Source organism: Gopherus evgoodei, chromosome 1 (genome assembly GCF_007399415.2).
Source record: "Gopherus evgoodei ecotype Sinaloan lineage chromosome 1, rGopEvg1_v1.p, whole genome shotgun sequence".
Taxonomy (NCBI): Eukaryota; Metazoa; Chordata; order Testudines; family Testudinidae; genus Gopherus; species Gopherus evgoodei.
Genome location: NC_044322.1, coordinates 362,382,334 through 362,408,241, shown reverse-complemented (window position 1 = coordinate 362,408,241; position 25,908 = coordinate 362,382,334). Strand labels below are relative to the sequence as shown.

The 25,908-nt window shown below is 44.4% G+C and overlaps 1 protein-coding gene across 3 annotated transcripts in view; it reads right to left on the bottom strand.

The window, feature by feature from the left end:
* Positions 1-9,914: 9,914 nt before the first annotated feature.
* The window catches only part of FBH1 (F-box DNA helicase 1), a 40,793-nt gene continuing 24,799 nt past the window's right edge, over positions 9,915-25,908 (bottom strand). For 2 of the 3 annotated variants that reach the window (XM_030578496.1, XM_030578678.1), the window contains 11 exons: positions 24,711-24,798; positions 24,197-24,283; positions 22,731-22,867; positions 22,370-22,469; positions 22,103-22,224; positions 19,595-19,670; positions 16,399-16,596; positions 15,460-15,585; positions 14,750-14,856; positions 12,842-12,973; positions 9,915-10,940 (listed from right to left, as the gene is read on the bottom strand). In XM_030578496.1, coding sequence (XP_030434356.1) covers positions 10,770-10,940; positions 12,842-12,973; positions 14,750-14,856; positions 15,460-15,585; positions 16,399-16,596; positions 19,595-19,670; positions 22,103-22,224; positions 22,370-22,469; positions 22,731-22,867; positions 24,197-24,283; positions 24,711-24,798 — 1,344 coding nt within the window. In that variant the 3' untranslated portion in view covers positions 9,915-10,769. The remainder of the gene's footprint in view (positions 10,941-12,841; positions 12,974-14,749; positions 14,857-15,459; positions 15,586-16,398; positions 16,597-19,594; positions 19,671-22,102; positions 22,225-22,369; positions 22,470-22,730; positions 22,868-24,196; positions 24,284-24,710; positions 24,799-25,908) is intronic. The other variant, XM_030578589.1, reaches the window with a different exon arrangement.

Sequence of the window (25,908 nt, the reverse complement as noted above, 5' to 3'; positions counted from 1 at the left end):
TGGGTCTGATGGAGCCCCCAGGGTACAACCTGGAACTGTGAGATCGCTGTGCCCACTTAAGCAACAAACCAGGGTGGAGGGTTATGATGCTTTGCCCGTGACAAACAGCAAACCCCTCCAGACGCTGCTGTCACTCAGCCACCAGCATGCAGAGGCACACCCAGCTAAATTGCATGAAGGCTCCTCCAGCCCATCATGAACCATACACAGGAGACACCAGCAAATCTTCCAAGCCCCTAGTCTTGCACTCCAGAAGTATACTATCTTACACTGCTCAAGATCTTCTCTTGAACAGTGAAAGCTTATTAATTAATTCACCACTTAATCAAAAAAAAGGGGATATGCACCAGCATTTGTAACCTGAGCATATTTCCCAAACACTTTAGACAAACTCACAGATAAGGATAAAACATTAAAATAAGTTTATTAACTATAGAAAGATTTTAAATGATTATAAGTTAGAGGCATAAAGGTAAGAGATAGTTACCAAAGAAAATAAAAAGTAAGTACACAGTCTAAATCCTAAACCTTATTAGACTAAGCAGTATTTGGATCAAGCAGTTTTTCTCACCCCACTGGACGTTGCAGGTAGGTTACAGTCCTTAATACACAGGCTCACTTTCCTTCTCAGCCTGGGACCAGTCTCCTCAGTTCATACGAATGGCCAGACTGGGTCAGATAAAAAGTTCATCTAGCCCAGTATCCTGTCTTCTGACAGTGGCCAATGCCAGGTGCTCCAGAGGGAATGAATAGAACAGGTGATCATCAAGTGATCCATCCCATCACTCATTCACAGTTTCTGGCAAACAGAGGCTAGGGACACTATCCCTGCCCATCCTGGCTAATTGATCTACCCTCCATGAATTTATCTAGTTCTTTATTTTGAACCCTGTTATAGTCTTAGGCTTCACAACATCCTCTGGCAAAGAGTTCCACAGGTTGACTGTGCATTGTGTGAAGAAATATTTCCTTTTGTTTTAAACCTGCTGCCTATTAAATTCATTTGGTGACCCCTAGTTATTGTGTTAAGAGTATTATTTACTCCTCATTTACTTTCTCCACACCTGTCATGATTTTATAGACCTCAATCATATCCTTCATTAGCTGTCTCTTTTCTAATTTAGTCTTATTAATCTCTCCTCCTACAGAGTCCATTCCATATCCCTAATCATTTTTGTTGCCTTGTCCTGAACCTTTTTCAATTCCAATATATCTTTTTTGAGATGGGGCGACCACATCTGCACACAGTATTCAAGATGTGGGCATACCATGGATTTATATAGAGGCAATATAATATTTTCTTTCTTATTGTCTATCCCTTTCTTAATGACTCCCAACATTCTGCTTGCTTTTTTGACTGCTGCTGCACATTGAGTGGATGTTTTTCAGAGAACTATCCGCTATGAGTCCAAGATCTTTCTTGAGTAGTAACAGCTAATCTAGACCCAATCATTTTATATGTATAGTTGGGATCATGTTTTCCAATGTGCAGTACTTTGCATTTATCAATATTGAATTTTTTCTGCCATTTTGTTGCCCAGTAACCCAGTTTCGAAAGATCATTTTGTAGCTCTTCGCAATCCGACTGGAACTTAGCTATCTATGATGTTGCACTCTCTATTTTATAAAAATATGCTAACGAGTGTGAATATAATGTAACTGGAATATGCTTTATGCAAAAGGTGTCTTGTAAGGTATCATTACAAAGCTGATTATCTACTGAATGTGTTTATCCTATATGTATGAATGTATCATTATTGTACCTGAAACTAGAAATATGAAATATAGCTCTGAGGGTCTATTGTAATTATGCAAAGTGTGGGCCATTAATGGTGGTTTGGAATCTTGATGGCTCCCACTAACCAGGACAATTGACTGTAGATGGCTCTGTTTTACTTGTGAGTCTTCCTGTATACGTGTGTGCTGGCAAGTGGATAACGGAGTCTTACAGTGACATGTGATCATGTCACCTGAACTAGAATCCATCTTTAACCTGGTATTTTTTCCATTTAGGAGGGATGGAAACCCAGAGAGGGACAAAGGCATGATTTCCCTTTACAAAAACCACGTTGACTCTTCCTCAACAAATTATGTTCATCTATGTGTCTGGCAATTTTGCTCTTGACTATAGCTTCAACCAGTTTGCCCAATACTAAAGTCAGGCTTACCAGCCTGTAATTGCCAGGATCACCTCTGGAGCCTTTTTAAAAATTGGCATCACAATAGCTATCCTCCAGTCATTTGGTACAGAAGCTGATTTAAATGATAGGTTACAGACTATAGTTAGTAGTTCTTCAGTTTCACATTTGAGTTCCTTCAGAATTCTTGGGTGAATCCCATCTGGTCCTGGTAATTTATTACTGTTTAGTTTATCAATTAGTTCCAAAACCTCCTCTAATGACACCTCAACCTGGGACAGTTGCTCAAATTTGTCACCTAAAAAGAATGGCTCGGGTGTGGGAATCTCCCTCAGATCTTCAGCAGTGAAGACCGATGCAAAGAATTCATTTAGTTTCTCTGCAATGGCCTTATCGTCCTTGAGTGCTTCTTTAGCTCCCCAACCACCCAGTGGCCCCACTGGTTGTTTAGCAGGCTTCTGATGTACTTAAAATTGTTTTTTGCTATTACTTTGAGTTTTTGGCTCAAATTCTTTTTTGGCCTTCCTAATTATATTTATACACTTTATTTTCCAGAGTTTATACTCCTTTCTATTTTCCTCACTAGGATTTAACGTCCACTTTTTAAAGGATGCCTTTTTGCCTCTCACTGCTTGAAGTCTTTGTCTTCCCAGTGTTGTTGCCTTTAGCATAGGTGAGGGAGTAGAGAGGGAATTGCGCATGATGCCACTGTCTCTTATTTTATACCCTCAGTCCATGTGCCTGGAAAATACTAGCTCAGACATGTCCTGGTGAGCCTTGCTGAGTCAGAGTTGAGCAATCCCCATTGTGTGATACTTAGGCAACTCTCTTCAGAATTGTAAATCCCCTGTTTACAACTCCCCTGCTGATTAATGATTGTTTAATGCCCGCTGGCCTGTGGGTCATCTCCCTTATTGTCTCTTGAGAACTAGCAGCATGCGACTTCCAAACTCACAACATATTTCAATAACAACCATACAGCAAAATCTGTAACTTCATACACACTAACGCATATTTTGACAGAGCAATGGGTTTCAGCAGATCATGACCTTTCATATATCTTACATGGCATGCTTTGTATGAAATATCATAACTTCATATAAATGATGAATATGGGTGTTCCAGGGTGCTACTTTGAGGTACAGTATGTCACACTGGGCTATTATCCCCATTTTACAGATGGAAAAATCTAAAGCAGAGACTTGCCCAAGTTCAATGTCAGAGTCACAATGAAAACCCCGAGTTCTTAGCACCCAGTCCAATGTTCCAACCACTAGATTCTACTTCTTTCTCCATTATATGTAATCTGAACATCAGTAGCACCTGTAAGAGCTGCAAATGTTAGGAGGCAAAGATTGAAGACGCAAACAAGCTATTTAATGAGTAACCTACATGTCAGTGAATAATATATGTTAATAATTCTCATGTATTTTCTCATTTCAGACAGTTGAGTTAGTTACGATCAATATGGGCAGTCACACATGATCTGGTATAATTTCACCAAGGAAGTTTTGTGATACGGGAGGCAAAGGTCACAATTTCCATGCCTAGGTACCACATCTAAGAGATATCATGACAATCTAGATCAATTGGAGAGTTTAGTCTCAATTTTATGCCACAGCACCTGCCACTTCATTCACTCACTGGGTAATTTGATCAAAACCTCTGGAAAGGAATTACATGTGATAATTTGATTGCTACCTATAGAAAATTGCTATTTCTTGCATAGGGAGGGGGCTGATATTCTAAATGCAAGAGCAGATGAAGACATGGAGTAATAAGAGCTGGCAATGCCAAGATGTATTATTCAGATATTATTGCTGATGCTTTCAGCACTATGTTGTTCTGAGACTCTCTGCTGACCACACAGAGAATAAGTCCAGCTGCTTATTCCAAACAAACAGCAAAGCACTTCCACAGGCACAGTGGAAGTTTTATAGTTACTTCAAGCTGGGAAAAATATCAACAGTATTGCAGTAATGCCTAGAGGGCCCATCTGAGATTAGGGACTCTATGTGCTAAGCAATATACAAACACATAAGAAATTGTCTATTGATATTGAAAGTGCTCTGGAGCAGAGACTAAAGGTGGATGGGGAAACAGAAGCACAAGGGGCTGAATGAACTTGCCAAAGGTCACATACCAGGTCAGTGGCAGAGCTCCGGTCTCCTGACTTGCAGGCCCTTGCCTTAGCCATTAGACACCACCTCAGTATTTCTCTATGTTCTTGCTGTAATAGACAAAGCCTTGAGCACTGGGCCTCGTGCAAAATCTAAGGCCTGAACCAGAGGCTGGGAACCAAAGTTGGGTCATGTATTAAAGCAGATACGTACAAGATCGTGCTTCAGTCATGTAGATTGATTGGTCCATCAGCCCTCACAGAGGCAGCGCCGATCACAACATGCCATTTGTGTTGTTCTAGCCAGTCTTTCAGTCACCCACTGGCCAGACTGGCAGTAGCACCAGACACCCAATCAGCATAACAGCCCAGAACCCCTGAGCTCTTGCGATCTGCCAGCCTTAGCCTCCCAAGTAGTCAGGATTACAAGCACGCACCCGACTTGCTGTTCAGTACATGAATTTAATAAAGCTCATGCTAGCTTACTAGGCACTAGATATTTACAAAAATATATTTCGGTTAGTACAGATATATTCCAATCTAGAACAAGAAAAGATGGTTTGACAAAATAATGAACAAGGATGTTTATCCCAAGATATTAGTTATGAAACACTTAAGGTGGTACGTAAATTGTTTGTCTCAGTCTATAAATGTCAGGTTACCTTGCCTTAATCCAGGGGTAGGCAACCTATGGCACAGGTGCCGAAGGCAGCACGTAAGCTGATTTTCAGTGGCACTCACACTGCCTGGGTCCTGGCCAACAGTTTGGGGGGCTCTGCATTTTAATTTAATTTTAAATGAAGCTTCTTAAACATTTTTAAAACCTTACTTACTTTACATACAACAATAGTTTAGTTATATATTATAGACTTATAGAAAGAGACCTTCTCAAAACGTTAAAATGTATTACTGGCATGCGGAACCTTAAATTAAGAGTGAATAAATGAAAACTCAGCACACCACTTCCGAAAGGTTGCCGCCCCCTGCCTTAACCCTTTGTCCAGCCTAGGGAGATGCATGGACTTCTACGGAGCTGAGTCCCTGCCACTGGGCACTCATGTATTACTGTCTCTCTAGACATTGATCTGGGAACCTAGTACTATGTCTCGAGGACAATAAACCTGGTCGAGCACCTTCACCACCGAACCGTGCTAGTGGTCTTTCTTAATGAATAACATTGAGGTCTGCTGAATTAACATGCTACAGTATCTGCTAATACGGATAACATTGGCGCTCCAAGGACAGAAGCATTAAGCAACCTGAACAGTGTTACTGAGGCAATGAGATTCCAGCCTTCAACGATTACCTTGGGCTGTGGTAAATGCAGGAGCTTTGGGTTTTTTTCAAAAAGTATCTATTGCGTTTCATTGTAAGTGGCACAAATTACCACCAAATAGCTCATCGTCCAAATCATCTAGCTACCTTATGTAGCAATGTACAGGAAAGACAATGATATAAATAGATTAGCCCATACTTGCTGTCACTATATTGCATTGGTTTTCTAATTTTAAAACCTCGCTTTTATCTCCAGCAATATCGTAAATACTAGAAAGCAGAAGTCATTTCTGCCAAGCACATAAATCCAATATGGGGTTCACCACCATGTTGTAACAACTGGGCCTACAAATTACCTTAACTGTAAACTCAATAAAGTTTATGAAGTGTTGCAATAACCTACAACAATAAATGTTGATGGGGAAAAGGTGCAAACATGAGTCACAAAGATTAGTTGGAACAAAAAGTGCTGCTATGTTAACTTAAGGACTGTGTAAAGGTTGGTAAACAAGGGAAGTGGGGGACTGGAAATTAATGAACCAAAACTGGTGCGTCAGAAACCAGGCCTAATTGATGAACAAACAAATGAAGGGATGAATTCCGCCCATCACTCCTTTTTGGGGTCTTTAAAAGAAGAGACATTGGTGAGGGAAGAGGAAGCTGACTATGCTGACTGAAAGATGTGAGAAAGGGAAGAAGAGAGCTTCACCATCAGGCTGCCACCCCCACCATCTCCTGGGACCCCAGGCCTTTCATCCTAATCTTTAGAGATGTCCAGACCAGACCAGGCCAGAGAGAGGGACCCAGATGATACTGCCACCTCCCCTGGGCTCCACCTAAATCCAAAAAAAACCCTTCCTCACCTTATGTCTTCTCCTTCCTTTCTCTCTCTCCTTTTTCCTTCTGTCTAATAAGAGTCTGGCTTAGCTGGTGAAGACTACGTTTTTCAACACTGTTGTATGCTTGTGCCCAGAAAGAGGCAGCTAAACACAATGTTCTAAACAGCCTGCTGCTGGTCTGAATTTGCTAAGTCTCCAAGTAATGACAAAATCATGTGTTGTGCCTGCATTTTTCCAGCAGTGAGGCTGCAAGTGAGAGTCAACACCAAACCCACAAGCTGCATTTTCTGGCTCTGTTGTTCTTCTCTCTCCTTTCTTGTATGTGTTTGTCTTGTTTCATCTCTTAGGAAACAAAGTCAGACTTTAACAACAGCCCAAGCCTACCTCAACCATTTTCTCTTTTCCCAAAATAGGAAAGTTACCACCATCTAAAAGACGATCACACAAGGGGAAAGCTCTTTCTAAAAACTCTCTTTGGCTAAAGTGAAAGTGAATGAAGGATGTTGTTAAAATAGAAGCTTTAATACTTTATTTTTCAAATGCTTTTTAACCATTTCCCTCCTTTACTGTATCTTTAATGAAAGGTCAAAATAATGCTTAATGATCTATTTGTCATGGTACTACACAGGCTGAAGCCTTTGTATATCAAAGCCCAGGGGCAGCTCTAGGTATTTTGCTGCCCCAAGCACGGCATGCGGGCTGCCTTCAGTGGCTTGCCTGTGGGAGGTCCCCGGTCCCACGGATTCATCAGCACACCTGTGGGAGGTCCGCTGAAGCTGCAGGACCTGCCCTCGCGGCAACTGGCAGAGCACCCCCCGCAGCTTGCCGCCCCAAGCATGCGCTTGGCGTGCTGGTGCCAGGAGCTGCCCCTGTCAAAGCCCCAACCTTGTTTAACGTTGGGTAGCGACAGGGTCATTTTAACACCTTCAGCTCTGGGCCTGTATATTCCATCTAAATTAATACAACAACCCCCATGTCCTTTGTGAAACATCCACTGCTGAACACAGTACCATGTCCCGAAGGCAGAAGGGTATCATATTGCAGTTCTAGGGTAAGGGAGGAGGCCAAAACTGGATTAAATGTTCTTTCCAGAGGGTACATCTTCACTACCGGCCATATCGGCGGGTAGCAATTGATTTCTTGGGGATCAATATATCGTGTCTCATCTAGATGTGATATATTGATCCCCGAACGCGCTCCTGTCGACTCCGGAACTCCACCAACACGAATGGCGGTAGCGGAGTCGACAGGGGGAGCTGCAAACGTCGATCCCGCGCCATGAGGATGGTAGGTAACTTGATCTAAGATACTTCGACTTTAGCTACGCTATTCATGTAGCTGAAGTTGCATATCCAAGCGCACGTCCAGACTAACCCGCGGCATCGGCGGGTTAAAATCAATTGCTCGGGGATCGATATATCGCTTCTAGTCTGGACGCGATGTATCGATCCCCAAGTGCGCTTACATCGATTCCGGAACTCCATTAACCCGAACGGAGTTCCGGAATCGACACGGAGCGCCGCGGACATCGATGCCGCGCCGTCTGGACGGGTGAGTACCTCGATTTTAGAAATTCGACTTCAGCTACGTTATTCATGTAGCTGAAGTTGCGTATCTAAAATCGATTTTAATGTCCTAGTCTGGACGTGGCCTTAGATTGATCCCCGCCCCAGTGTAGACCAGCCCAGAGACTGACTAGATACAGTATATTCCTTTTTAACTGTAGTTTAACTAATGCAGTGCTGCCATCTAGTGACCAGTTATTTATGCACTGCAGTCAAGAGTTCCTTTTTAAACTCATCTAGACATTAACATGCACTTAAATTAGTTCGAGATGCCACTGGATGGGGCCTCACAGCTCATCACACAGAAAATTGTGCTGGAAACTGGGCCTGTTCGGTAGACGCTCCCTTGTTTAAAACGACGGATGCTGTCACATACATGCTAATGACCTTGCACTTCCCTAGGGCCTTTCACTCTAAAGGGGCCCCTGGTGCTTTACAAATGTAGCTGACTGATGTATCAGCTAGACCACAGGGCTGCTCTACACGACTGCTTAAATCGATGTAACTTACATTGCTCAGGGGTGTGAAAAAGACAGATACATCCCCGAGCGACGTAAGTTACATCGACTTAAAGCACTGTCCGCACCGTGCTATGTTGGTGGGAGACGCTCTCCTGTGGACCTAACTCGGAAATGGCATAAATTATGCCAATGAGAGACCGCTCTCCTGTCGGCATAGCGTATCTTCACCAGACGTGCTGCAGCTGTGCCGATGTAGTGTGGTAGTATAGACTGGCCCAGAGATCACTTTGTCCCTTCCCAGGACGCAGATGCAGAAAGCAGCAGCTGTTTGATCAATACACAGTGCTGTTACATGGCTTTACAGACCTGGGAGCAAGGAATACTTTTTGTAAACTGAAGCTGCAAGGTGAATTTAAAGGTGGCAGGATGTAATCATCCCATCAGAGATCTGCCCTCTTATGAAAGGCAAAGGATTTTACAGATAATTCCTAAAAGCAACTGAGGGTGCGTAAACTATGTAATGAAAGGGCAATGAGAATGCACCTGTATGTTATCTAGTGGTTCCTTGAATGCTCTCCCCTGTTCCACTCCTCTGTACCTCCAGTCTGTCATTCTTGCACTTAAATGACTTCTCTGCTTCTCCCTGGGACGTCAGAATGGGGGAAAACCAGTGTGTTGCCGTAAGGAACATTGTAGCCCAGAAACAAAGGCAAACCTGCTATAATGGTACCAATTGGAGCCAGATCAAATGCTCTCAGAAGCCGGACAAGGAAATGTTTCAGATAGACAATCTCTGCTCAAGTTAGGACCAGATGAAAACAAGAAATTAATCTAGAACAAGGGTAGGCAACCTATGGCACAGGTGCCGAAAGTGGCATGCAAGCTGATTTTCAGTGGCACTCACACTGCCTGGGTCCTGGCCACCAGTCCAGAGGGCTCTGCATTTTAATTTAATTTTAAATGAAGCTTCTTAAACATTTTAAAAACCTTATTTACTTTAAATACAACAATAATTTAGTTATATATTATAGACTTATAGAAAGAGACCTTCTAAAAATGTTAAAATGTATTACTGGCATGCAAAACCTTAAATTAGAATGAATAAATGAAGACTTGGCACACCACTCATGAAATCATCCACATTTGTCCGGGTTAGGTGGAGAGCAACTACATGACTTCATGAGGCTCGCATAAGAAATTGCTTTGGACCACACTGAATTGATCCGAAACTGTCCCATGAAATGCATATACCCTGTAAGGTACATGAACAAATAAGACAGGGTGCTCAAGATCAGGCTCCTTCTGAGGTATGTTTCTCCTTTGATCATTGTCATAAAAATTGTACAGTCAAGTCGGATGCTTTGGTGCTATAACAATTCTAGAGTAAAAAGCCCAGAAGTAAGTGTGTTCCTAAGGAGGATAACCTTGTGTCTCGCTTCCTCAGATACAGGGTTAAATCCATCATTAAAGCAACGTATAGTGTGGTTTCATCTCTAACGAGATCTTCAGTAAATAAATACAATCAAAAACAGCTTTTTCTCCAGTTAAAAAAACCCAATACTGTTTAATACAAACATACCTAATCACAGCATAAGACACTCTGGTTCTCTACGATCATCATCTTGAGGTTTAACTGAAGAACTGATTTTGTTTTGTTGAAGAAATTGATGTACGGGGAAGAGAGAACCAAGGATGAGAGAAAGAGACAGAGATGGAAAGACTGGGGAACACCCAAAGATTACATGTTAAAAAAAGACGTTCTTGACTTGATGCATGGGAAGTCAGCTATTCCTCCCCGGAGATGAGATTAGCCCTATGAAAATTAACTCCATGAATGAGTTCTTTCATTAGTAATAAAATGCTTTTATATCATCTCCCTTAGTTTTGCATGTTCATCTCAGTTTGCCCAATGACCAAAATGCATTGGGATAAAGCTTAAATATTGCAGAAAGTCTGGCAATCATAAAAGCCAGTCACCTGAATGTGCACCACTGACAGAAACTAGCCACCCTGAGGAGCAACATGTGAGACAAGCGTGCCAATGTTCAGAAAGAAAATCCGTCAAGTCCAAGTGCATCTAGTATTGTACAAGTTACGCAGTCCGGGTTTCTTACAGTGAGACGAAATAGACAGCCACCTGGAACACACATCGACCAAGGTACCCTCTTGTAACAGAGGGATAACCTCAGACCTTATTCACAGCGTCCTCATGAACAGCTCGTCTTGTCCTTCTTTTGATGAGCTCATCCAAGGACCATCAACTTCACTTCTCCAAGGACATCAGTCACAATACAGAGATACTTGCTACAGACCTCCTCACTTCCAACACTTCAGAGCCAGATCTAGGACATAAAAACAGCCCCCTCCTGGTTTCAAAACAGGCCATAGAGGATAGCAAGGTGCCTTGGAATTTCTAACACTTCATCGATGACATCCATGGTCTGGACCAGCTCAGGGGAAATGGTTAGCTGTGTCAATGGGCCGAGACGCTGCTGCACGCAAGCATGGCACAGGTAGCCACCTTGGTCTTTGCTGCCATTGCTCTGTGAGAAAAGGACCAGTAGGAAATTGTAAAAGGAGAAGGATTGGGAAATATAGAGTCTCTGCCTCGTTTCCCTCAGACATACTTGGCCAATGTATACTTTGAACTCAGACACAGGATGAAATAGGAGTTGGGGAAGCAATGTCCCCAACTCCTATTTCATCCCGTGTCTCAGTTCAATGTATACTTTGGCCCAGTATGTTTTGTATCTGTCACCTCTTTCTCGCTAAAGAAACATCTTATAAAGCAGCCTGCAATAAAAATTATACATGCAATTGCATTATACCGGGGTCTGATCCAGTGGGGTGATGAGGGCTCAAGGGACAGGTATATAGCTATGTACTTGTACGGTTCTTATCACAGTAGCATCATGCACCTCTCAGACATGGTTAATGAATGTTTTTCTTCCCCACCTTCCTGGGGAGGCAAGTATAATTATCTCTGTTTTACAGAGGGAGAGCGGAGAAATCACGAGCCAGTTCCTCAGCTGGTGTTAAGTTGGCGCTGCTCCATGGACGTCAACATAAGGATCTGTCCTGCAGTGACTTGCCCACGGTCACATACCAAGTCTTTGGCAGAGCTGGGAACTGATCCAAGATCTCTGGAGCACCTTAACTTCAAGGCCATGCTGCTGAGATAACAAATGTCTCATCCAGGTTCAAACCCAGTCCTGTTTGATAGGGCATCAAGATTATTCTATTTATCAACCACAGTCTATGTGAAAGGAAGTGGTGGGTCCAAGTCCAGAAGGTAGGTGTCTACATCACATACAACAACAAAAAACACCTACAACTGGCACAAACTGAGCCTATTTTAGTTTTTGGGTATGTCTACACTGCAATTTAAAACCTGCAGCTGGCCCATGTCAGCTAACTCGGGTTCACAGGGTGCAGGCTAAGGGACTGTTTAATTGCAGTGTAGACATTCAGGAGCAAGCTGGAGTCCAGGCTCCAGGACCTTGCGAGGTGGGAGGATCCTTCAGCTTGGGCTGCAGCACAAGCCAGAATGTCTGAGCCTCGTGAGCTGGAGTCAGCTGGCAAGGTCAGCTGTGGGTTTTTAACTGTAGTGTAGACATAGCTGAGAGGGCAAGGCTGGAATGAGCCACGAAGACTGAAATATCCCTCAGAAGCCTAAAGACCAGGACAGGGCTGAGTTACACTGGTGGATGATTGCTGCCTTGTGCCAGTCCATTTTGTGCACAGGCAGATCTGATCTGCTACTTCTGTGATCATGGCTAACAGCAGGAGCGGCAGGTATCGTAGGCATGGGAAGGCGTTGTCTTCCCAAACAGCCCGATGTCCCCCCACCCATGCTCCACTCCCAGTCTCCATCCTGCCTGCTGTTCCCTGGGACAGGTAGGTTGGGGGCTGCGGTGCACCCCCGAGGCCGCATCATGGTGCCTGTCCTCCTGGTGCGGGGGCCACGCCGCCTGCTCAGCGCTGGGGCCTCTCCGGCTGTGCCACCTGCTCTATGCTGGGGCTGGCAGCTTGGCCAGGGGACACATTCTGGGACGGGGGGCCAGCTGGCCGGGGGTTGGGCTCAGCAGCGCAGCCCGGGGAGGCTGAGGCATGCCAGATGGGGGCTGGGCCAGGCGGCGCCACCCAGGGAGGCTGTGGCCGCGCTGCCCAGCTCTCTGGTACTCCAAAGCTGGGGGCATTAGCCGGGGCAGGGGCCAGTGAACACAGTGGGAGCTGGGCTCCAGTGGGCGCAGAATGGGTGGGGCCTTGGGCAGAAGGGGTGGGGTTGGGGGAGCTACCCTGCCCAAGTCAGGGGTTCACCCACCACCCATGGCTGAAAGGCTGGTAAGTGACATCTCCAGGGCTATCAACCTGGCACATTTCATTGGCACCAAGGTCACAAAAACACAACTAACAAGCAGAAAGGAAAGGAGAGGAGACTTACATAAGTGAGGGGCACTTTCTTCATGGTTAGAATCGAGTCGGCAGGCACAGCGTTGTGGCACTGTGACACGGAGCAATGAATTGCCCCTTCCTTTAAGGCCTCACTAGTCAACTCTGGCCGCAAGAAATACTCCTGAAAAGGGAAAGAACAAGGCTTGTGGTAACTCAGAGCACCAGAATGCGCTGTGAGCAGTGGGGGTAATCTGCAACATTAGAGCTTTAAAAAATCCAACCACAAAAACACACTTGAAAGGAAGGAACTGGAAAGAGACTATGAGGCCTGGACACGCAAAAAAGGGAACACGTCCACTTGTGGTAAGGGAGAGAGGCAGAATCAGTGCTATATTTCAATCAGATACGAGTCTAAAAGCAGTAGCCATTCAACACTAAGGCTGCACTTAAAACCACAGCGTCAGGAAACGGGAAAGCTAAGAACCAAATATCTCTTCAGTTACTCTGGACCTAAACTGGTGTAACTAAGAGGAGAATTCAGCTCATTGTTCAGGGAACAATATGAATCTTAGTTTCCCTCCTTACTATTTAATTTAACCGTCCTTTATTCTGCTCCTATCCAGCCACCAGACTAAATCCCTCAAGCGCAGGACACTTTAGCATAGATGTTATGGGGAGTGTAGTGAGGCAGTGTGGTTTCCCGCTACCCCGGAGAGAGACGAGCCCCTCCGGACACGAGAGTGGGCGGAGCTAGGGAGCGCTAAGCCCGCCCCCCAGGGGGTCAGATGGTGCCCTGGAAGTATAAAGGCTCGACCTCAGAGATCACTGGGAAAGCAGCCGCTGGAGAGGCCAGATGCCTCTGCCTAGGCTGGACTGGGAAGCATCAGTGACCCGCAGTCCATGCAAAGACTGGCCCGACCTGCCCTGCGCTCGCTACCCGGAGGAGTTGCCGGGCCTGCTCTCACCAGCTACCCCGCGAAGCCCATGGCGCTGGCCCCCCTAGAGGACACCACCCCGACCCAGGTATCACACGAGGGGGAGTTGGGCAGTAGCCCAGGGGCAGCTGACCCTAGTCTGGCTGCAGCACTGCCAGAGCCGATGTCCGTGTGTTGCAGCCAGGATCTCACTGACACAGCAGTGGGTCTTCTGCCACTGCAAGGCCCCAGGCTGGGACGCAGTGGAGTGGGAGGGCCTGCGTCCCCCGTGCCACCCAACTCACGAGTGGCCGTCTCCCCCTCTCCCAGGCTGCTTGGAGGCTTGGGACTACTGTTGTTGCTCAGCCCTGAGCTCCGGACTCATTATTGCCCCACCCTGACCTAGGGCCCCAGCCTAACTGTACTTATTTCTGCCCCTACCAGGGAGGACTCCCACAGCCGAGCTAATTCCCCAATACATAAACAGAGTGTAGTGAGGCGGGGTGGTTCCCTGCCGCCCCGGAGAGAGATGAGCCCGGGCTAACTTCTCTACATGGAGCAAGCACTCAAAGTTACATATATTGTTTTCTTGTTAACTTGCCAACAACCCATTGTAATTTCCATAGGCGCCGACTCCATGGGTGCTCCAGGGCTGGAGCACCCACGGGGAAAAAATGATGAGTGCTGAGCACCCACCAGCATCCCCCCATCAGTTGCCCTCCCCCCCACCTCCAGTGCCCCTCACCCACTAGTGGGCCCTGCGGATCAGCGCCTCCCTCTCCCTCCCCATGCCTCCCACCCACTGCAATCAGCTGTTTTGCAGCATGCAGGGAGGCTGGGAGGGAGAGGGGAGGACATGGTGCACTCCAAGGAGAGGGGTGTGGGGCCTTGAGGGAAGGGGTGGAGTGAAGGTGGGGCCTGGGGTAGAGCTGGGGGTCAAGCACCCCCCGGCACTTTGAAAAGTCAGCGCCTATGGTAATATTCCACTCCATCTGCTCACAGATCTAAATTACAGTCACTTTCTCATGGCATGTTTAACTCACCCCGGCCAAAGTCAAAAGGTATTCCAGGGACTTTGTCATTAGCAGATGCTTTTTGGCACGAGTCACTGCAACATACAGCAAGTTCCATTCATCTTCAGCAGACATGTCTAGGCAGAGATTAGAGAGAAGAAGTCAGAAAAAAAATAACTGTTACAAGATAACTGATTGATGAAACTTCGAAATTTTTTCTGGTATTTCAGCTAGTTTTAATTCACTGCTGAATTAGGATGAACATTTAAGACAAGAGCTGGGTATGTCACAGAAACATGGTTGGTGTCTCTGTTAAGAAGGAGATAATAAGCAGAGTAGCATGGCTGCACGGTACCCTGCCATGTGTTTGTTACACAACCACGACAGGATTTGTGTGAGACATCAGTGACAGCAAACAGAACCAATATTCTCTCCCCTTAGAGCATACACATTCGTTGCTGATCAAAGCAGGAACCATGCATGTTCCCTGAGTGATGAACCTACCCTTAAGTGTCATGTCCATCTCCCAGGTACAGACTTACACAAAGAAACTGCACCACAAGTAAGAAGTCAGTAAATGACAGTAAGTTGGAAAGAGGATATTGCTAGGTACAGCCAGAGACAACCCCAAGCCTACCTCCAAAGAGTGCTGACTGATGGGGGAGTGCCAGTGGGTATGCCTATGCATCGCCTTTCCCTTTAGGGAAACGAATGGCTCCAGTATAAAGGATCTGCCTTACCAGGGATAAAGCGAGGCAGCCTCTGGAGATTATGCCTGGCACAAGGGACTTTCATAAAATCATCTGCAATCAGCACAGTATCAAACTCCAGGCCTTTGGCTTTGTACACGGTGCCTATCACGTAATCTACAATCAACAAACATCAGGGAACAAGGGGAGGGGGGGAGAGGGAGAGAGAGAGAGGGGATATCATCCAATATATCTGTACTGCTGTTTTTATATCTTCTTGTTTACTGAATACTATGTACAGATTAATTTACTATATTCTGCATTTATAGTTTCACTTCCTTTTAAATGTGAACTGGAAGCCAGACAGGGGGCAGGAGGTAATATCTTTTATCGGACCAACTGCTTTTAGTCTAATAAAAGATATGATCTCACTTACCTTGTCTTCCTAATATCCTGGGACCAAGACAGCTACAACAACACTGCAAACTGGAAGCAAAGCAGAGAGAGAGGGAACCCCCCAGACCAGACCTCCTGTTCTGCACTAATCCACTAACCCATTAACCAGGACTGCACCCCCCCAAGAAAATGCCCAGGTGCCTCACACCCCAGTCCAGACCTGAACTTAAACAAGAAGGGTTTGTTGTATTTTGATAGTCCACCAGTATTCTTCCAGAGATCACTGCAAATGTAGACCAGTATCCAGGAGTGTACTGAGAGTTTTAGTAGGCAGGATAAGATAAGGCATTAGGTCTAGATCCCAGGAAATACTGACTGAATCCTCGTTCAGCTCCAGCAGAACCTCACTTATCAGTACTGTGAGCCCAGGCATGTCCCAGAAGGAGCTGTCTTATTCCTTCCTGGGCACAATACCATCTTGGACCAAGTGCACTATTTTTGAGGAGCAGGGTGAAGTGAGGTTGGATTAAAAACAGGGAATCAATTTCCTTCTTGGGGGGAGGGGAAAGCCAAAAAAGGTGCGTTTTGCTTTACCTGCAAATGCTATATTTGATACATGACTGTTCTTTATCCTCGCCACCAGCTCAGGAATGCGGACATTGTATTTCTCCACTATTGTGATCTTCACCTCCAGCTCCCTGTCTTCAGTTTTGGCTGCATAGTTCTTTAAACCCTGGAAGCCATCCTTCTCAACCCACTTTTTGATAAAGTGGTCATCAATTTGGAGTTTCACTAGTGAGAAGTGCATTGGATAATGTCAATACACAAGAAAGGCACCATTGGTCACATTTTTAACTTCAAATGAAATGGATACAGAGAGAGTATGGGAGGTAACATGGCCTAGCAGAGAGCGCACTGGACTAGGACTCAGGAGACTTGGGTTCTATTCCCAACTCCAGCCTTGGCCTGCTAGGTGAGTTTGGGCAAGTCACTTCACTGTGCCTCAGTTTCTCCATCTGTAAAATGGGCATGATGATACTGACCTCCTTTACCATAACACATTTGAGTTGTACCGATGCAAAGCTCTATATAAGAGCTAGGTATGATTAGCAGTAGCAAGTGTCTCAAAAAGCCTATGTTTATGATTTTTCTAAATGGTAGATGTCCTTTTGGAGATATTGGGATACTTTTAAGTTAGCAGAACAGTACATGGGGTGGATTCTTACAGAAGTCAAGCTATACTTATAGCTAGGAAGATGGCCAGTGATAGAACAGTGGTGATGAGCTGAAATGGATATGCCATATTCTCTTTCCTGACAGAAGGGATTTTCTGTTCACAAAGTGCAAGTTGGTGGCTGTACTGGAGGGAAAGATTCTCAGATTGAAGGGACAAATAGAGACACTGCTGAAAATCAATGAAGTTGAGGCATTCCTAGACAGCCAGGTTTGGGAAACAACAGGCTCAAGGGAGCATGATGCTTGCCAGCCAGGAATCAGAGAGAGAGGAAGTCAGAGAGGAGACCCGGAGATTCACAACCACGAGATGCAGGAGATCACGGCAGCATTCTACATGGCTGGAGAAAGAGGACGGGGATGAACTGCACACAGCTAGTAGCTTTAAAATTGATACCAGGTCCTCAGCATGGAAACTTTGGAAAATACCTCTTGAGATCAAGCAGTTCCAAGGAAACAGAGAGATGTACAGGATACTCATGTAGATGGCTGCTCAGCCTAACTCGCCAAGAGTTCTCCAACTACCCAAGGAAAACAGACAATCCTTACTGGAGATTCAGTACTAAGAAGAACTGAAAAAAAGGGACAGGACGACAACAGGATAGTGGGCTGCCTTCCCAAAGCTGAGACACAAGACTCACTCTAAAATTGGATAAATACTGAAGTCAACAGGCAAGGATCCATTGGAGATGGTTCATATATCTATCCCAAACAAGATATGGAGCTGCTGATGTGGGACTCCATTAATAAAGAATTAAAGGAGGACAATGTAATTAATGCAGCTCAACATGGGTTTATAGAAAACAGATCCTGTCAAACTAACTTGATATCTTATTTTTATGAGACTACAAGTTTGGTTGATAAAGGTAACAGTGTTGATATAATACTTTGACTTGACTTTTTTATTAAAAAATTAGAAAGATATAAAATTAACATGACACACATTAAATGGATTAAAAACTGGCTAACAGGTAGTCTCTAAATGTAATTGTAAATGGGGAATCATCACTGAATGGGTGTGTTTCCAGTGGGTTACCAGAGGGATGAATTCTTGGCCCTAAGCTTTTAACAATATGTATTTTAATATGACTAAATGTATACATATAGGAACAAAAAATGTCAGCCATAATTACAGGATTGGGGATTCTATATGGGGAAGCAGTGATTCCGAAAAAGATTTGGGCGTTGTGGTGGATAATCACTGAACATGAGCTCCAATGTGATGATGTGTCCAAAAGAGCGAATGCAATCCTGAGATGCATGAACAGGGTTCATGCATCTCGACTAGGAGTAGAGAGGTTATTTTACCTTTGAATTTGGCACTGACACAACTGCTGCTGGAATATAGTGTTCAGTTCCAGTGCCCACAATTCAAGAAAGATGTTGATAAATTGGAGAGGGCTCAAAGAAGAGCCATGAGAATGATTAAAGGAATACAAAATGTGTGTTATAGCGATAGATTGAGCTCCTTGAGTCTATTTAACTTAACAAAGAAAAGGGTAAGGGGTGACTTGATTACAGTGTAAGCATCTACATGGGGAACAAACATTTAATAATGGGCCCTTCAATCTAGCAGAGAAAACTATAACAAAATCCAATGGCTGGAAGTTGATGCTACACAAATTGAGACTGGAAATAAGGCATGAATTTTTAACAGTGAGGGTAAATAACCACTGGAGCAATCTACCAAAGGATATGGTGGATTCTCCAACACTGCCAATTCTTAATCAATAGTGGATATTCTTCTGCAAAAGATCTGCTGTAGGAACTCTTCTGGGGAAGTTCTATTGCTTGTGTTACACAGGAGGTCAGAGTAGCTGATCACGATGGTCCCTTCTGGCCATGGACTCAATGACTAAATTTATGAATGAATTTAGAGTGGGACAAATCACCTTTTTAACTTATAGAGAGCCAAGAGCCATCCAATCCCACAGAGGTTATGTTCTTACACGAAGGCACTTCTCCTAATGGCTCATATTCTAAAGCCACTCCCATGTTACATGCTGCAACTAAGTTTCCATTATAACCCTTGAATCGCTCCCAGGCTCCACCTAACATCAACAAACAAATACTGGTAGATTAGGTCCAAGGTGGAGGTAGTTTGTTGTGTTTATTTTTTTAAGTGAATCAGACAATGTTTTTCTGAATGACACCCTCAAATTAAATAAAAGGTGTTCACCTGCATGCAAAATGTCTAATAAATAACTCCATTTTATGTCAAAGAAATGAAAAGAACGGAGATAAAACATAATTTACTGGACTTTTCTAGTTGAGACCAAGAATCTCAGGAGGACAGGATCTGGAATTGTAAACTGTTCTTATGATGTCAGATTCCACATTTCCATCGCACCAGTAGAAACACAGAAATAACCATCACCAATAGCAGTTCCTGTCACACAACCACCCAGAAGATGAACAAACAATGTGATTCCCAGTCACAATGAAGGGAAAGAGGTTTACATGTATCAGCTGGGGCAGTTGGAGATACAGTAGAAGCTAGAAAAGTTAACATCATGCTACATAACTTTAGGGGAAGAAGGCAGGAGAATACACTCACATCTCACACGGGCCTCTTCAGGTTGAAGGAGTTTCCAAATATCATGAATTTTGTCTAGTCCAAAATTTTTAGGCCCCTAAACAGATAAAGATTCTCTTAAAATGGACCTAATTGAAGGTTATACTTAAAGTTTACAAATGAGCTCGTTTCCTGCCAAAATGTATCAGATTCACCAGCATGCAAATAGGGGAAAAAACTCAAAAGATTCAAAGGTGAAACTATATTCCTGAAGTGCACACTATAGTATGCATGATCAGTACGAAACAAGACAGAAATAATCTAGCCTAAAACTAGTGGATGATCCCAGATGAGACACACCAACCAACAACACACAGAATGAGCAATGGAAAACAAAATCCCAGCTGGTCATCATGTTTTGTGGCCAGGAATGTATTTTGTGGATTAATTTGCATTAGAACTGGTTGGGAATTTTTTCATCACAATGATTTTTTCAAGAAAATGCAGTTTCAATTAAAAAAGAAATTCCATGGGAAAATGTCAATTTTGCAGTAAAATTTTGATTTTCCAACAATTTTCAGTTCAAATAGAAATATTTCCATTTGTTGAACTGAAACAAAACATTTCATTTCAAGTCAGTTTGACATTAAATTGCATTTCCCCTATTTTGCTCCATGGAATTGCAGTTGTGGGTGCTTCATGACTCTGTCCTCCCATATAGCCTTGACTCCATTGTTGGACTTCATCTCCCATGATACACCACATGTTGTCCTCCCTGAACTGTGGGATGCATCATGGCAGTCACAGGACCATGGGGCATCATGGGAGATGGAATCTGGCCAGGGAGCCCAACTAATAGGGAAGAACGAGGCCATGAGACACTGGAACTACAACTCCCATGAGACAGAGGAGCATTAAAGGGAACTGCAGTTTGATGCTGTAATTTGGTTCAACAAACCAAAAGGAAACATTAGTTTTGATAATGATGAAACCTTTCATTTAAAATCAAAAGTGTCAAAATAAAACATTTCCAAATCAAGATTTTTTTTTTTTTTTAGTTTTTTGTTTCAGGAAATTTTGAGGCTTTTCAGTCCAACTCAGGATGCAAAAATATTGACACATCAGAATTTCCCATCGGATGGAGATTCCAATTTTTGCTCAGCTTTAGTTTACAGCTTCATGACTAAAGGAAAGACAAGATGATCTAGTGCTTACAGCACAGGATTGAAATTCAAAAGATCAGAGTCATATTCCTGACTCTTCCACAGACTTGTTGAGTAACCTGGGCAGGTCACTTAACCTCTTTGTGCCTCCAGTTCCCCACTGGTACAATGAAAATAACTCCCCCATTTTGCATAGGGATTGGAGGGCCTTAATTCATAACTCTTTGTAAAACACTTTGAGTGCTTCAGAAGGATTGTACTACTCAAGTGGGAAGTATAATTATTAAAGTGCACCTGCAAGATTTGAGCATGAAACAGCATGAATAAATGTTTATGCTCATACTACAAGTGCACACACACTTTTTGCAGATGCAAAATTAGTACAGATTTTGAAAACACGACTCCAAAAACCTTGTAGTTATCTTTATCTGCAGTCCTGAAAAAAATTCTACATAGAAATAAAAAGCAAAAAATCAAACACCTTGTCGATATTACTAGTACCTGTTCAGTTATTAATTATTATTATTATTATTATTATTAACAACATTTTTTCTGGGTTTTACAAAATGCTCAATAGGTGAAAGCCATTAGGCTCCTGTGACAACAATTTGAAAATTAAGGAAGTTAACTGAAACCACAAGAATTACATCAAAGCGTTTGGTGCTGGCTTAACTCTGCTTTCACTGACGTCAATCGGAGCTTTACCAATGACTTCAATAGCAGTGGAGTTAGGACAATGCTGAGTGCACCGATAACTTTTATAGACTGACGCACACCCAGAGAAGCTTGAGAATTAAGAATTAGATTTGATACTGCCTCCTTCACAGAAGTATAACTGAAAATTAGGTGTCACTACACACAGGCAAGCAGAGTTCATGGCTTGTGAAGGCTATCGGTTCCAATGTTCAAAGCTTCACATTGATCAACTATAATTCCCTTTTCCCATTAGTGAGAGAGCAGCTGCTCTCACCGTGAATTACTTTGCTTCGTGGCTTACTAGATAAAATTCATGGAGGTTAGGTCCATCAATGGCTATTAGCCAGGATGGGCAGGGATGGTGTCCCTAGCATCTGTTTGCCAGAAGCTGGGATTGGGTGACAGGGGATGGATCACTTGAGGATTACCTGTTCTGTTCATTCCCTCTGGGGCACCTGGTATTGGCCACTGTCAGAAGACAGGACACTGGGCTAGATGGACCTTTGGTCTGACACAGTATGACCATTCTTATAGACTCTGGAGGATCTGGGACACTTACTTCAAGACAAAAGTTTATACTTGTGACTGAAACTGCTTAGAGAGAGGAGGGCCTCCAACTAGAGTCATTTCAATACCCCCGCCCCAAGAAGCTTTCACAGCTTCCACATACAATGTAAGAAATCTGCCCTACCCCAAGCAAGTGTATTTTTGTTGGTCTCTCTCCTCCAGTAATTGTCACTGCATTCTCAAACACATTCAAATTGCCCCGTGATAAGAAAGCAGTCTTCCCATTCATGCTACCTCTGACATCACCTGGGAGATGAAGAAAAGCAAGTATGACATTCTTTTTAAAAAAAAAACATTATTATTATTATTTGTATTGCAATAGTGCCTAGGAGCCCCGGTCCTGGATCAGGACCTGTGCTAGGCGCTGTATGAACACAATTTAATTTCTTACCCTCTTGATTTCCACCCACTAACATCTTATTCCGGATTTTCTTGCAGACATCCAAGATAGTAGATCCAACGTAAGCTATTTCGGGGCCAAATCTGAAACTCTACAAGATGGAGCAAAGGAAGCAGAGGTCAAGCAAACAGAAGTAAATTTCACACCAAAAGTACAAGGGAAACTACACCGGCTTATGAAAAAAAGATGACCCACTTTGATTAACAGACAACATGGGACGTTTTCTCACTGCTAGCTCCTGGAAGAGGCACAGTCATTCCTTTTTAAATTTTAAACTGATATAAACCTATTACTGGAGAAAATGATGGGTCTTCAGCAGTGGAATACACATGCACACACTGCCGAGTCTTACCTTTGTGAGATAGAAGATGTGGGTATGTGGCACTGCAAAGAGCGCATTGACAGCACCTCGGAAGGTATAGATCTGTTGGTGTGGGTCTCCTACAAAGATTATTCCGCAGCTCTGGGACAGCACAATGTCCATGATGGCTGCAGCAAAGAGCGAAGCATGAACGAAACTCAAAGGGACCTGCTCGCCAAACCGAAACAAACTTCACATGGTTAAAGAAAATGGCTCCAGCCCAAACAAGCAAGTGGGAAATAAACAAGCCCTTTAACCACATAAATGACAAGAAATTATTAGAACATATTGACGGTTCTGTGGTTAAGATACGGAACAGGGACATAGGACACCTGGGTTCAATTTCCTTCTCCACCATGGACTCCCTGTGTGACAACCTTAGGCAAAAATCACCATCTGTGTTTTAGTTCTCCAAGTGTAAAGCCGGAACAATCCTCCCATTTTCCCCAGCCCCGCCACTTTATCGGTCTTGTTTACGGAGACCATGAGCTCTTCAGCACAAAGACTGTCCCCTATGTGTTTCTACAGGGCCTAGCAAAGGGGAGGGCAAGCTACGGCCCGTGGGCTGGATCTGGCCCATCAGGGCTTTCAATCTGGTCCACGGGATTGCCAGCTCTGTGGTGCAGCGGAGTGAAGGCAGGCTCCGTGCCTGCCCTGGCCCTGCGCCGCTCCTGGAAGCAGACAGCACCATGTCTCTGTGGCCCCTGAAGGGGGGGAGCAGAGGGCTCCGTGCACTGCCCTCGCCTGCAGGCACCGCCCCCTGCAGCTCCCACTGGCTGGGAAAGGGGAACCATGGCCAATGCGAGCTTTGGGGATGGTATCCACAGGCGAGGGCAGCGCGCACCGGACTTGCTGTTCCCACCCCACCCCCAGGAGCCACGGCCAGATATGCTGGCCACTTCGAGGAGTGGCGAGGGGCCAGGGCAGGCAGGGAGCCTGCCTTAACCCCTCTTGTCACCCCGGAGCTGCTCGACATAAGCAGTGCCAGGCCGAAGCCTGCACCCCGAACCCTTCCTGCACTCCGCATCCCAATCCCAAGCCCTGAGCCCCCTCCCACACACTGCATCCCCACCCCCTGCCCCAGCCCTACATTCATGGCCCTGCATACAATTTTCCCACACAGATGTGGCCCTCAGGCCAAAAAGTTTGGCCACCTCTGACCTAGCACAACAGGGTCCTTAGCTTGGTTGGGGCCTCAAGGCACTACTTATAAATAATAATGAAGATGCTGTACAGAAATTGAAGGTATTTGTGAAAAACATAACCCCACCCCTCCTACCCCCAAACAACCAGTCCCATATGTGTGGGTTAGTGATCTGAGCACAGGCATAGAAACCAAGTTCCCCTCCTAGCTCAGTTACCAATGCCCTCGGTGTCTTTATTTCCCTTTTGGTGGCACAGGAATAAGAGAGTTAATTAGGTCACTATTTGTTAAGATGATCTCCTGCCTTAGTCACCTGGCGTACAGTCTTGTGCTTCATCCACAAATATGGCATCATATGCAAAAAGCCGCGGCTTCCTAAGCTGCCAAAGCTTCAAATACCCTGGAAAAAGGATCAGACCATCAGGTAATTCAGATGTAAAAGTCACAACTAAGGGCAAATTACTTTCAGTTTCATGAGACACAATCAATCTGAAAGCCAGTCAGTTTTTAATGAGTGATTTAAAAGCAGATCCTGACCACAGATTTGTGGGTTTATCGATATTATTTGCTCCTGTATGCCGCCTTCTCCCTTGCTGTTGTGGAAGACAAACCACCAAAGGGGAAACTAACTACAGTTTCTGCGATTCTGACCATACTCCAGGAACTATCGAAGGCTCACAAGAGCTGTTTGCACAAAGCAAACTGGAAAAAGATCAGTTTCTTCTCTCTCTGATTGCGGTCAGTAAAAGCCATCGCAGGTGTCACTATTTTTGCTGTTTAAACTGATGATGTCCCTTTTAACATCTGTACTCTCTGTGACAACATACCATCCGACGTCATTCTGCAATTCAGTTCTGTATTTCCATTTAGCATTTTCATATTGTCCCATATCCGTCTTGCTTCTTCAACAATGATCTGGACAGAAACATCAGAAGAATCCAGGTAGATTTTTATGCACAAAATTTCACTCTCAGCTGCCTCATCTACTTTGGTATAACTGAGATGACAAACCTATAGTCTGCGTCATGCCTAATCACATTATCCCTCCTCCGGTATCCCCAATGACTCACCTATCAAGCTTCAGTTTCTCACTTAGCCCTGAAAGATCACAGTCATTCTTCCCCTGGCTCTGACCTCATCTCCTGACATATTTCCCTCCTGTGTGGACCCTCCACATGGCAAATAACACTGAGCTCCCCTGGCACGAGGAACTCCCTCCCCAAGACTTATTGGTTAAATCTGTCCACTCCTAACTGAAATCCCTCCTGAAAACCTCACGTCTGCCATGCCACAAAGTAAATTTGTTTTTTTTTTAAATCACCCCAAACCACACTTCTACAGAGCAGAAACTCAGGATATGCATGTGTCAGTCAAGAGTCACCATGTGACCATTTTGCTGTACCACTTTTTCTTCCTCACCCAATCCTCTTGTTTGTCACCCATCATATCTAAAACGTAGGTCCCAATTCTGCAAAAACTTGCACATGGGAATAGTCCCTCTGGCTTCTAAGGGTGAACGGGAAGTTCCGTTTTCATGCCTATTCATCCCTCGACCTTTCTGGTAAGTTGACCATTAGCCCCAGCTGCACAGATTGCTTTGCTTGTTGTGTGGCGCAGGCAACGCTGGGATAACTGGACCCACAAATGTAACCTAATTGTAAGCTCAATTGTAAAAAGTGAGTGAAAGTTCACAGAAGGTCACAATAACCAATTACAAATGTTGATGAGAAAAGGTGCAAAAGAGAGAGACTAAATTAATCCAAACAGAAAGGGATACTGATCTACCTCAAGGATTGTGTTAAGATTGCACCTGGTAAACGGGAATGGTGTGGGACTGGAAATCAGTGGACTACGCTTGGCACGTCAGAAGTTAGGCCTGATGGGTGAACAAAATGGGAGGATGGACTACTCCACTCATCACCCCTCTTTCAGGGCCCTTAATAAAAAGATTGTTGGGGGTAGAGACTGGCAAATCAATTGGCGGAATTCCGGAAGGAGGGGGAAGGCCATTAGGCCTCCGTCCCA